Raw genomic sequence first — 13570 nt, 5'->3', positions numbered from 1 at the left:
CAGATACTATGAAATTAAACATCAGATGCTCAGAAAACGTAACTCCATTGGCGACCATGGAAGCACAATAGAATTAACTTTCATAACTCCAGTCTCAATTTGCTAGCACTAGCTTCTCTGCTCAGATGTGAGGTAACCCATCAAGGAGCACTTCACAGAGCATTTACAGAAAGAGTTACTTCACAAGCTCATATTGTCCACTGCAATCACTGTTGCTGCTGCAATTCAACTTTCTCTTTTGTTGACTTTAATTGCAATTATTTATGATGCCAACTAGAGTGAACATGAGAAAACGTGCCAGTCAATGATGCTACAGGCTGGATATTAGCTCCTGCAGTCACATCTACCACCTGTCTTTAAATCATTTAGTGTGATCTAGCACTGTAACCTTGGAAGCAAGGAAGCCAAACAGACTCTTCTGACAGTTTTTGAGTAGCTGTCACCAGCTTAAAAAAAGCCTTAGTAGATATTCCATCTTCACTTTATAGCACAGTGGACCTGACCTAAATCAGTGAAGACAGATTCCTGTCAAAGCTATAGTAGATATCAGGGATGGAGGAGAAGACTTAGAAGAAAACAACTATTTCAGATCTTTGTACAGCACAACTCAAACTGCATTTATTATGAAGTTCTGACATGTCCAAAAACATTTTACTGCCTTCTGGTTTCCAGATGGGTCTGCATCCAGAACACCAGAACACCACAAAAATGTTGCCTTTTTTTCTGCTGCAATCAGAAGCAGCTGCAACAGAAGGCTATAGAAAAGTCTGATTCTTAGAAAATGCCTGTGTCTGTTTTTCAAAATAAAAGAAGTTTAGAGAATTGGAGTAAATTTTGCAGGGTCATCCAAACAATTGAAATCGCATTATGACACACATTTCAAACCCTTGGAAGTATATGCTTCACTAGCTGTTTGTTCCTATTGAGGGAATTGGAGTACTTCAGTGGGTAAAATTCAAGAGACAGGATTCTGGTCTAGCCCAGCTCTAATTTAATAAGCGGCTTTGACAATATCACTTAAATTCTGTGTTGCTGTTTCCCTGTTGATCTAGGGAATCATGCTTCTAAAGGAATTTGTTAGTGTCATGTTAGCACCCTTACTATTATTATTATTATGCGACCATGTGCAGTGATGAATTTAACATGTTTGGAGACAAATTGTTATTCATCATCCCCCCTAAATTCTAAAAATCCAATAACCAACCAGCATTTTGGGGATTAATCAGCAAGATGTCAAGAGTCCCTAGGATTAGCTGACTGTGAAAGTTGAAGGTATACAATAATTTCAGAGGCTGTACAGCACCTTGCAATATGAAGACCATATGGAATTTTTTTACTATTTTTACTTCCATTGTAAAGTTATTGTCTTCCTTTCCAATTTGGCTTTGGAGTCTTTGTATTCATCAGGTTTACACAGCTACATGTGCACACCCTGTTCAAAACACTTGTCTATATCAATCATACCATATGGAAAGATACATGCCCATGCTCATGCATAAACCACATGGTAAAGTGCAGGAAAATGAAGGTGCTTTTTGAGTTTTTATTTTTATCTGACTTTATATAAATTAAAAACCAAGATTATAATTTAATGAAAGAATGCCTTCATTGATATTAGTTTCCAGTATCTAGTAAGAGGGGATAATATCTAAATTAATAAAAATAAGTAAGTGAAGAAGTTGAATACTAACTCTTGGGCTTATATGGAACTTGAATACTTGCAGCAATCCTGACTCATAATAAAAATGATTTATTTAAATATTTATTATGAACATTGCAGGAAAGGAGATAACAGACATGCACCACTTTGTTTACAGTAAAATTTCCTGTAAATTAAAAAGAGCTCTTATTCTCTATTTGGTTTTGATTTGGTGCTGTACCAAGTATCTGTTTATAAAAGGAAATACGAAGGTACAAAGTGTACAAAGTGAATTGCAAAAGAGATTAACAGTTAAGGTGAATTTGCTTTAAATTAAGTCCTAGCAACACAGACACAGTAGATCCCATTAAGGTAAGGGAAGTTGGTCTGAGGCAGATCTTTCACGTGCCATTACTGAGAGCTGAACTACCTGAAATTCAGGCAAGAAAGCTACTCGCCAAACAGTGATTGGTGTTAGCCCCACAGCAAATGCAGTGGTCACTCTCAGTGTCAGAAGAATATAACCCTAGCCATATGCCATGCTTGAATCTCCCTAATCTGTGTGCTGTGCTGCAATGATCTCAACCCCAAGAGCAGGGCTCTCTAAATGCTTCTTTCTGCACATTTCTGAGGAACTTCAGCTACTGATGATGTTAATCAGAACTGGAGACCATCAGCACAGTGCAGAAAGTGGAGATTCTAATAGGGTTAAGATGGTTTTATTTTATTGAGGTGCCAGTGCATACAGTAATGACCTTAGAGACGTATCAGTGAGAAAAATCCTGAACTGTTTTTAAAAAAAGGTTCAGGTGATGAAGAGATAAGGCAGGAAAAAAAAGTTGCAGAGCACTACAAAATAAAAGTTTTATATAAAGTAAGTAGTGTGTTTCAAAAGGATTATGTTTTAAGGACTTTTTTCTCTAATCCATTTTTTTCTGAGGTTTTTTTTTGCTTATAATACTCCCTAAACAGCTTATTAAAGAGCCTTTCTGAAGTCACAATCATGTGACAAAGTATGTTGCAACCTCAAATTGTCCCATCCTACAGAAAATCTTCCGGAAGGAGTCTTTCATGAAGATAACGTATTCATAGTTGAAAAGGAATGATGAAAACAGGCATCAAGTTTCATTGGAAAATTAGAAAATAACCTGTTTTGCAGAAGCAATTCCCTTAGTTGAATTAGTTGGAGCCACCCTGATATGTCTAAAGATTGGGGAACCAAGACTAGGACTTCATATATCTCCAAAGTATCTACCAAGGGAAAGAAAACTTTTGTGAATGGAAGTGCTGGATCTGGGTCATATTAATTCTGCTGTACATAGAACAGAAGATTTACATGGAGGATAAAAACCTGAAATTATTGACATTATCTGGAGCGCAGGAGTTACACATATTCATAGGGTTTACTCCAAACAGTTCTAAGATCCTTTATATGATATTTAGTGTTATGAAATTAATCCTGGATTTTAAAAATCATGTAGCTAATAAAACCAATTCTCAGACAATCCTGTTTATACAAGCTCAGTGGTTTAGAGGGTATGTTGGCACTTACCTGGGGGCATGTGTTCATTCATGATGACGAGTGATGCTGGTGTAGGCCTTCTTTTCCTGATCTGTAGCAGGCATAAACCAAGGAGATTTATTAGGGTCCATCAACTTCCCCACACACAAAGCAAAGTAAAATATCCTTCTGGTGTCCTCCTGAGTATAGGCCAGGTAAAGTTAAAAAATAAAATATTTAAAGAATAGCAGTGTGTCACTATCTTACTGACTGCTCATCCGGTCTGACAGTGATCACAGTGATGATGCTGCTTGTAGATGGAAAGTAAAGGCACAGGGAGGAGCTTTCCAAAATACATTTAGGATTTTCAATCATCTTGAGTAAGTTTTTGGACGTGTATTGCTGACATATATCAGTCATATCTTAAAATATTGACATTTAGCTTTGTGTCAGGAAAATGATTGCAGTAGTTTGTGAGCTTAGATGTGCAAATAACTAGTACTGTCATAGCTCTCACAAGTAATTATTAATTATATTTTGTAAGTGCAATTAAGAGTTGATATTACATGTGTGTCTTCCAATGAATTTAGGATATTTCTAAACTGTGGCCAAAGGTGTTGCTATATTTCTTTAATTAAAGAAAAACAACATTTAAGACTTTCAAAATAATATTTTCAAAGAGCACTACACAATAGATCTTTACATATCAATATGTATTCCTGAATTGTATGCAATTCTTCTTATTGCAAGTTTGTTTGGTTAAGTACTTTTCTTCCATTAACTCTGGTTGAACTATATGATATTGGACTACCCTCCTATAATGCACACATTTGCATTGAAAGCTTCGTGTTGATTTACTAAAGCCTCCAGACTATTGATATTCTATTGAATTTAAGAGAGGGAGCAAGAGTATTTAAAATAGAAACCATTCTGACACAAAACCTCAATGTCAGTGTGTTTGCTCTTTTTAAGTTGCTGAGCCAACATCTGTATTTAGCTGGGTTCAAATTTTGCTTTCAGAGGTGTAAATGAAAAATTACATCACCAGGGTTAATGGGTTTATTCCAGATTAGCGTGACTGTAGCTGACAGCAGAATTTACTGCTTTAATTTCATCACACACCCACAGTGAAACTGTATAGTACTTGGAATTAAACTCACAACATAAAAAAAGGACTTCCCATAAATACTGGGCAGAATTTGGGCCACAACATTTCAAAAGCCATGGGAATTCTGGGAAATCCTAATCCTATGGTTCTCACAGATTTCAGAAAAATATCAGAACACATGATGCTTGAATTCATTGCAGGACTGTTCTCCTTAAGGTACGGAGATATTGTGGCTCAGAACTACCTATGGACAAAATGCAGACCCACAGCAATTCTCTCCTGCATACTTCTAGTATTTCTTTCTTCAGTCGTCATTCAGAACTATAATTTTCTGGCAAAGGTGGCTACCTTTTAAGAGACACGACATCTGAATATTCAGGAAACCAGATACCTGTCCTAAAGGTGCAAATAATTTTGTAGCTAATGGCATGGAACTCTCAAGGTTATAATATTCCCCTGGTATCATCTAAAACTAGACTCACCAAAATAGAAGCAAGTGTTGAGAAGCACTTGCACTGAGAGAAATATACTGGGTCACCTAATTATGATTTATCTAGCTTTTTCCATAAGATTCCCTGTGTCCTTCTTTATGTGCGTCTACATGTATCTGTACACAATAATAGATACCTTTTCCTCCTTAGATGTCTGTATTGTTATATATATTATATGTATGTGTGTGTTTTGGGAGTGAGTCAAAACCTAGAATAGCACAGACATAACTCCAATATGGACATAAGTCAGGCATATTTCTACACCCATGTATTTTTCAAATATGTAAAACATTGTAACCATGTCATAAAGGAGACTATGAAAATCGTAAGAAACAGAGGAGGTAACTGAATAATAACTATTGTGCAAAACATAAGTTGTATTTTCTTAGGTTGAAATGAATGGTAAATAAGCTGCCTTCTGTGCAATATTTCCATTAGGTATCCATTATCTGCATGATGTTTTGCTTTATGTACAAATAATATACTTTATTTGTTTTGTTGAGAATGTGTATTCATGTGAAGTGTATGTAATTAGGGTACAAGTCCAGTCACAGAAAAGGCATGACAAATATATACTGAATAAATCTACCCAAGGTAAAGAAGCCTTACTCTGGCTGCAGGACATACCCTCCTCTCTCTTTGGGTATATCCAGACATTGCTATAACCTCCAGACTATTTAATCTGTAGTTACACTAATATAAATTAGAAAAGCATTTAGGCCACCAGTGTTACCTGTTCTCACCCCACATCTCACCCCCATTCCTACCCCATTCTCTCAAAAGAGTGAAAAAAACTCATCTTCCTTACCTGCTCAGCTGCCTCAGGATCTATTTGACTCTGAAACAGTGGCACAGCAAACTGTATTTTTTTAGGGCTGTTAGGCTCCATTGTGATGCTGAGGTGAGTCAGACGAGAGAAGAGCGTGGAGCTTGAGACTTGGTCTGTGCCTCTCCCCGGGCGCCCTCCCCACAGCCAGGCTGGGTGCTCCTCAGTAACAGCTGTAACTCCCGACTTAGCACGGGAATCTGTGTGAGCCAAGCAACTCCCTTATTCCACATCCACGGAGATGCCACTGGCCTGGCTATTGTTTTTTTTACCCCTTCTCCCCTCTCTTCTGCAGTCCTTCAGATCCTCTCAGCACAAAGCTGAAAGGAACAATAAGCTAATTGTGTACCAGTTCACTTCTACATATGCCAAGCATTCACTCAGAAGCTAATTGAAAATGCAATACTAGCATTGCATGGCCTGGAGCCCTGGGATTTGAAAAAGAGGATCTCTCCACCGTACATTACTAACTGGCTGCTCAGAAGTGCAATGCAAGCTCCCTCTGAGTATTGCTGATGGGCTCTTAATTATTGATGAACACAAATCAGGAAGTTTTCAGATTTTGGGGGTGGAGGTAGCAGAAGGGGTGGATGCAATAATTCCATCTCTGTTACAATGTGCCAGAACCACTCTCCTCTTCTCAAATATCAAACAGTTGCCTTTGCTCTTTTAAATCCTTTTCTAAACCTTTTCCAGGAAGATTTTTGATGATGATACTACACAGATGCCTACACTTTCATGAAGCTTATCTGGTGTGCTAGGTGGGTTTGCACCTTAGGCTGGGTTTGTAGATTTAGGCTGCAATTTCTTCTGATGGGGTCCATCTCACATGACTTCAGATAACGAGACCATCCACACTTAAGCCAGCTATCTGGGCTTCCTCATGCTAGACACATGCTAGACACAGGGCTTTTCACCCTGTCCTAGTTAATCGGAATATAGTATTTACTGGTGATGACAATTTCTTTCCATCAACCCTAGAAAAATTAAAGATGACTGAAACTAGTTACCTCACTTTTAGATGGCTAAAATTCAGAGGGACAAATCCTACTTTGGTGTACAAAATCTGTCCTTTCTTCCAAGACCACGAAAAGGATTTGGTCAATCATGCCAATAGTACCCTTTGGTGAATATAATTGATTTTCACTCTTCATTTCACCTTAATTCAAATTCAAAAGAAGTGTATGAAACAATACACAACCACTGACTCAACCTACCTCTTTGCATAGAGCACCTGACCACTGCCAAGCAGCACAGCAGAGCTCCTGTGACAAAAGTGTGCTTGATGTCAAAACTGCAAACCCGGATGGAAAATGCCATAGAGCCTGTGAAAAGGGCTCTGCTGAAATCTTAGGTCTAAGTTGAAGAGCACCAGGCTAATATCTTATTACACACTACTACCAATTGGGAAGAAAGAGAAAATGAGGTACAGCAGGAAAACCCAGACTGGCCCAGCCCATCACAGAATCAGCCTTACCTGGAATGAAGCTACTTGCAGAGAGAAAGTGAATTTTGGTCATGTTTTTGGAGGGCCTGTGAACTCTCTCAACAGGGAAGGGAAACACATCCAGCCAGAACAAATAATAAACAGATGATATTCATGGAAACGAGTAACAACTTGAGTCTGCTGCTGACAGACTGCAGTAAGGAAACAGAGAAGCAGCTGAATTGAGAGCTGAGGCTGGATGTCACCAAAAACTCCGAGGAATTTGAAAACGTGGTTCTTGTTCAGACCATTGAAAGCACTCTGGATTTTCACAACTCATCACAGGTTTATTCAGTGTCACTGAGTATTCTCCCAGCTGTGCCAGTGGAGAAAGTGAGGAAGGAGTGGGAATCAAGGTTAAGGACAAGGCACAGGCCATGCACAGCATAATAAACCAGCAAGTCAGGGATGGAATATTCGTTTGGCTTTCATTTATACAAATGAAAACCTTTAACTCATTATCAAAATATCAGGGTATTTCTGAACAGAGGCAAGCACACTAGCTAGTTGGTTTATGAAGAACCTGATAAAGCTCAGGAGGTGAGAATACACTACAAGTTAGAGACCCAGTTGACTCAATGATCAAAAATAACTCTCAGTGAGGGCTGAAAAATCCCTCCTTGTCCAAATCAAAACTACAGCATATCATAGTGGTTTCCAGCTGACGGCTAGTAGGTGACAATTTACATGTTAGATGTATTGTGATAGTTAAGGTGGGATAAACTTAGAACTGTAGAATCACCAAAGAGTCCCTCTTGGAGAGGACTTCTGGAGACATCTGGTCCCACCTGCTGCTCGATGCAGGGCCTGAGATCAGGTTATCCCTCTCAGGCTGAGTCTTGAATATTGTTAGAGCTAAGGTGAAATGCTGTTTCATTTGCCACAGCAAATGAAAGAAACTGACAGAATAGTGATGTTCAGTGTTTCATACGATCATTTTTAAGTCTTCACTATTCCTACAAAGATGAATCATAATTTGCTTTATAGACTTCCACAGACAGAGCCAGAGTGCAATCACAGCAGTTCTGCTGGTGTAACTATGAGCCTAAGACGCTAAAGTAAGAGGCACATGCCACTTTCAATAAAGACAAATAGTTGTTTCCAGGACAGTCTAATTATCAAATTTCACAAGTCCTTCATGAACAGAGATGCCATTAACTCCAGTGACAGCTTCAGAGATAGTAGATATGCACAGGGATACACCCGGGGAGAGGACATACACAGGGACCTGAGGTTGTGGTTTTTCTCTGATAAATTTAATACTTGAAAGAAGATAATTTTTGTTCTCTCAGTACCAGATAACGTGAGAAAAATGTTTTCCAGCTGCTTTGCTATTATATATATTAATAAATATTATATTTTAAATATCAGGTTTCTCTATGAAAAAAACTGTTTGACATAAAATATCTGTTATAGCCATCTATGAAACTTTCATGTATTAAATGATGCTACAAATACAGTATATGTTACTGTATTACAGGAGCTATAACTCTCATTACAAAGGCTTAAAATTTCTTATGTTAATTATAAAGTCTCTTGAAAACCCACATTCAGATAGTAAAAAAATATTTTAAAAATAAATGTTCAAAGGATTGTGGAGGTGTGTTTCAGCTCTAGATTGCTGGACATTCCAGTCTAAAGGAATCATGTCTCAAAGTCATTGCTAGCAAGGGTATCTAAGAAAAAAGCTCAACAATCATATGAAGAAGCAAACCAACAAAGGACGCTTTGGCAGGTTCAGGAAAGGGAGCCAGACAACACAACAGGACAAGACACAAGGACAAATCCTTAAGGGGGGATGCTATGCCTTGGAGACAGGCCCACCAACAATGCAATGTGGAGATATTTGCGTCTGCAGCTCTCCTCTCTGTGCCTATTTGGAGCTGGTTGCCCAGCAATCTTCACATGCACTATAACAATAAAAGTATTTTTAAAATAGTATAAGAGGCATATTTCAAAGAGCACTCGGATATAGAATTTCAAGATTACTACATCAGCTCACTCTTACACCTCATTTGCAGCACTAGATGTCTCCGGGCAAAGTGTGCTTGCATTTCCTATAGACTGCATCATAGTCTGGGGAAGAGCTGAAATGCATTTAAGTACCACCAAATCCTTTTAGCTCATCTTCTGTTTTTAGTGCACTCCCCACAATGTTTCAAATTCCTTCATGATTCAGCTAAATCTATGATGGAACAAAAAATAATAATAACTGTCTAAGGTCTTTCCTTCCTATGTCATTCACTAGTTTCTGGTATGAAGCATGGCCTTTTAATATATCCTACTGTAGTGATGAGCTATCAGAGTACTCATGGCACATTTCCTGCTTGAGATATTTTTCCTGTTGTGTTAGGAGAAGTTTATATTTTTTTTCTCAGTCAAAGACAAGGCTGCTGGGAATGGAATTCGAGGGTCTCTGTCCTGCACTCTCCTTACAATTTCTGTTGTGGCTGTAATCTGCCTCAGCTTCTCTGCTGTGGTCAGGGACTACTGCAGCATCAGCCTGGAGAGGAGAGGAGAGAGTTGGAGCTCATTTTAAAGCCAGCCTACTTAAGGCTTTGGCTCCTAATTTCACCAGTGCAGATGCAGGGAAGCACTCAGTTACAGTTCTCTGATTTGCCAGGCTGCCCCTGCAGAGCAAGGACTTGGCTTGGAAGGGGCAATTCTTCCAGCATGTCCCTAAGGACATAAATTTAACCCCCATTGTAGCTGCTCATATGTGAGAACCTTTGCAAAGAGATGTTGATCCATGCTTTCCTCGGGCTCTCCGGACAAGGCCTCTCCTCGGCACACTGCTGGGCAGCCCCAGCGGCATTGGGGGAAGAACTTCTGCAGAGCACATTGCTTCCCAGCTGCTGCTCACCGGCTTCCTGCTACAGCCAAAGGGGATTTTAGTGTGCCCCTTCCTTCTGCCCTTTTCTAAAGACCTGACAAACAGTTTTTTCACTGTCTTTGTCCATACAGAGGCATCAGGCTCACAGCTCTTGGTGTTGGCCATGGGCAGAAGGGAGGTAGAAAGCATGGCTGCTGGACACGATCTTTGCCGTGTACACCATACCTGCTCACAGACAGGTTTTCCTCTTGGGGCTCTACACAGAACATTGCTCATGGGTGCTAAAATCGGATGCAAGACTTCCAAGAATAAACAACGTTTCCTTTCAAAATAGCTAAATACAGGCATTGCAATCAGGGTGGCTCCCACTCAACCGCTGGAAACAGTGTCTGCTATTTATATTCAGAAAATGCAAAGAATTTAAAATCTGCAAGGGTGGGAGAACGTAGAGCAGAATCTGTCTGTCTCATAAGTAGTAAGTGCTGCTGCAGGCAGGTCAAGGAGAAGAACAGAGAGTCTTGTTGAGAAGCAAAAGGATTGCTGGGGCATTCAGTCAGAGTTGCTGGCCTCTTAACAGCCTAACTCACATTTCCATTGTCAGTACTCATCCATCAAACACCAGGCTTGGACATGCTTACGTATTAACTGTATACATGGATTCATAAAGCCTAGATAAATAAAAAATACAGCTATTTCTATTTAGACAATCTCTTTAGCTGAGATAATCATTCCTCAACAGTATAATTTTAATCATAACCAGTTTAAAGTTACTTTTATCTGAGAACATAAGAACTGATACTATCTATTCAAGACTTTCTCTGGGACTCACAGCTCTCCAGACTATCAAGTAATGTACAGACATTTACTGGTAGGTGCTATCCACTACTGTCCATAGCATACACATGTGCGAAACATAAATAATGAGCTGGAATAATGGGACACAACCTGATTGGGTGGTCAAAAGATCTATGTACAGTATGTACTATCATTCAATAGTGCAGAAACCAGTTTTAGAAATTTTTTTGTAGATGTTTGCTTTTAAAATTGAGTCTAAAACTCCCTAATACGTTGTAGCAAATAACCGATGGAAAACAGGACTACTTTAGAAAACAAAAAAATTAGAAACTCTACATTATTATACAGACTCACAGATTTAGAAATACTTGTGAAGTCTATGCACTCAGTGGAGCAATTCTTGCTTTTCATTGTTCTCCCTTCTCATTGCTACCATTTAATTATTTAACCACTGTCCAGGCTTTCTCCTTTTACCCTGTTAAAAAAAGAGAAAGACGTTTCTATATATAATATTCACCATCACTCAGCAAGCACCGATGCAGAATTGCCTGATTTACAGGCTAAGTGGAATTGTCAAGTGATTTTTTGTTTGTTTGTTTTTTCAATTGTCTTTTATTGTTACAACTTTTATTATAACAATATTGTACATTTTAATTCTATGGCATGAATATGAAAATTACCATCACATCTAAAATCACATGTGAAGGTAAATTTGCATAGTGATAAGTTCATAATACAAGTGTCTCGTTTTTCCTGAAAATCAAATCATGTATTATTTTGGCATCATCATGTTAATTCATAAGAAAGTGTTGCAATGGACTGAAGCCATCTAACCAGCAGTTATTCTATTTTATAACATCATGCAAGTTTCAGAGTTTTGGGTTTGTTTCCTACTGAAAAAAAAACCTCCAAAGGAGAAATTTTTCAGTAGTTTAGGTATGATTTTGTTTTACACTGCTAGTCATGGCTTGAATTACTCCAGTTTTCAAATTGGGCTCTTGTTTCCTCTCCCTAATCAGTATCTTCTTGTGGCCAGTTTCATTGAAACAGATTCTGTGAATTAAAATGTTCTGACCTGCGCTGTATTTCAAGTGTAAGCCATTTGCTCAGCAGTACACAAACTCCAAAGGCAGCACAAACACTGCCCCTCAAGACTCGGTAGAGTAGCACTGGTGAGCATCAGTGGCCGGACTGTATCAGCAAGGCTTTACATTCTCACCTTAAAAGAGGCAGCAAGCAGAGCAAACTGTTCCTTAGGAAGTCCACAGCTCAGAGCATGATGGGCATCACTTGCCTTCTAAAGGCAGGCTGCCAAGGGCTTGCACACCACGCAGTTCTAGAGAAAGCAGAAGATACAGGGCAGCCTTCCCACTATGAAGGTCATGGTCAGCAAAAATGCCTGAAAGAGCTTCAAGAGCCCATCAGTATTCAGCACGGGCAGGGTCACTCTGAGTCCTCTCTTCAAACAGCTTTGCAGAAACTACCAGCAGCAGGAGCCTCTCCTCCTGCATACTCACCCCCGGCCACAGAGCTGGGTCCTTGGCCATCCCCAGCCCTTTCCTTTTCAGGTCTCACACACACAGTGCTGTGGGCAAGCGGCAGCAGCACCTCGCGGGCATCACAGTTCTAACCCAAGCAGTGGGGGGGACTGCACCCACCTTCCCAGCCATTACCTCCAGCTGTTGAACGCTGAAATGTCTCCATTTCAGCAGAGGTCATTTTTGTAGCTTTTTGCTGCAACAATGGGGGCTAGAAACATGTTTTTACTCACCTTAAAACCAGAACAAAACACCAAGAAACCTAGGTCCCCAAACCTCTGCCTGATTTGAGCTGTGGCATAGGCATGCACTGCTCTACAGCAGGCTAAAGACAAGTCTATTTTCCTATCAGCAGGGATGTAACTGTCCTATACCCACAGAAAACAGCTAGCTCTTCAGGTTTCCAAAATACAACCCTTAGTTTTATATTCCTGCAGCCAACTGGCAGTCATAAAGCCTACTATAATAGTGAAGTTCAGAAAAGCATCCAAAATATCTCTGGCATTGCTGCTGGCTTTATTCACAGCAAATTTGATTAATCAATATTTATCAGCCACTAATTAAGCTGTTTTAATCTGCGTAAATTCATATCAAATTGCAGGCTGGCAGAAAAAAAGACAACACTAATTTGTAAGGAAAGTAACAGTTTCAATCATTAAACAAAAGAAAAACCATCCATGCTCAGGAAATTATTACAGCTGAACTGACATCACTGAAGGGCAAGCCACCCAGGTGGTGCATGTCCAAAGATGACGGCTATTCCTAAGGCACGAGCAGGAATGTCAACAGAGGTTGATACCAGTTCAATTTATCTTATATGACAGCAGCACACTACAATTCATATTTTTTTAAACAAGAGTTTATAGACATTCTTATATCTACATAAATGTTACTGAGAGAATATTAGCTGGAGGTGTCTTTAAGAATGGAAAAAACTGCTAACAGGATTATGGAGAAATAGGTGCTTGTATATTCATTAGTTTCAGTACAGTTTTTAGAAAAGTCATTTTGAAATGTCTTTATTTTACATTATGCCAGAACCTCACAAATCTGCCTTCCATCAGCTGGATGAAAAATTGGGAATATTTTTCATTTACTCAGGATATATTAAACAGTAGACTGTGTTGCTGAGATGAAATGTTCTTACAAGCTATGAGCTGAAGTGCCCCAGATACTCAGGGATGCTACCTACAAGTGACTTTTCTTGTCAGTGGCGAGGAGCCCGGCTGCTGCACCCGCGGAGGATGCTGCTCGCAGCCACTGCTTGATGGCCACTGGCTCCTGAAGTGCTTTCCTCCACCGCTCCCCAAGAGCCATAGTTGCCACTTTTCTTGGAATGCCACTTCTCAAGTA

The 13570-nt window shown here is 39.4% G+C and overlaps 1 protein-coding gene across 1 annotated transcript in view; it reads right to left on the bottom strand.

Moving 5' to 3' along the window:
* The window catches only part of PPP1R1C (protein phosphatase 1 regulatory inhibitor subunit 1C), a 53095-nt gene extending 47215 nt beyond the window's left edge, over nt 1-5880 (bottom strand). The window contains 3 exon segments of the mRNA XM_033010785.2: nt 3192-3252; nt 5548-5672; nt 5675-5880. Coding sequence (XP_032866676.1) covers nt 3192-3252; nt 5548-5672; nt 5675-5798 — 310 coding nt within the window. The 5' untranslated portion in view covers nt 5799-5880.
* Between the last annotated feature and the right edge of the window lie 7690 nt (nt 5881-13570).

The sequence above is a fragment of the Tyto alba genome, unplaced genomic scaffold (assembly GCF_018691265.1).
Source record: "Tyto alba isolate M040663 unplaced genomic scaffold, T.alba_DEE_v4.0 Super-Scaffold_7, whole genome shotgun sequence".
NCBI lineage: Eukaryota > Metazoa > Chordata > Aves > Strigiformes > Tytonidae > Tyto > Tyto alba.
Note: the sequence above shows the minus strand (reverse complement) of the source record. Positions and strands in the feature narration are given on the sequence as shown.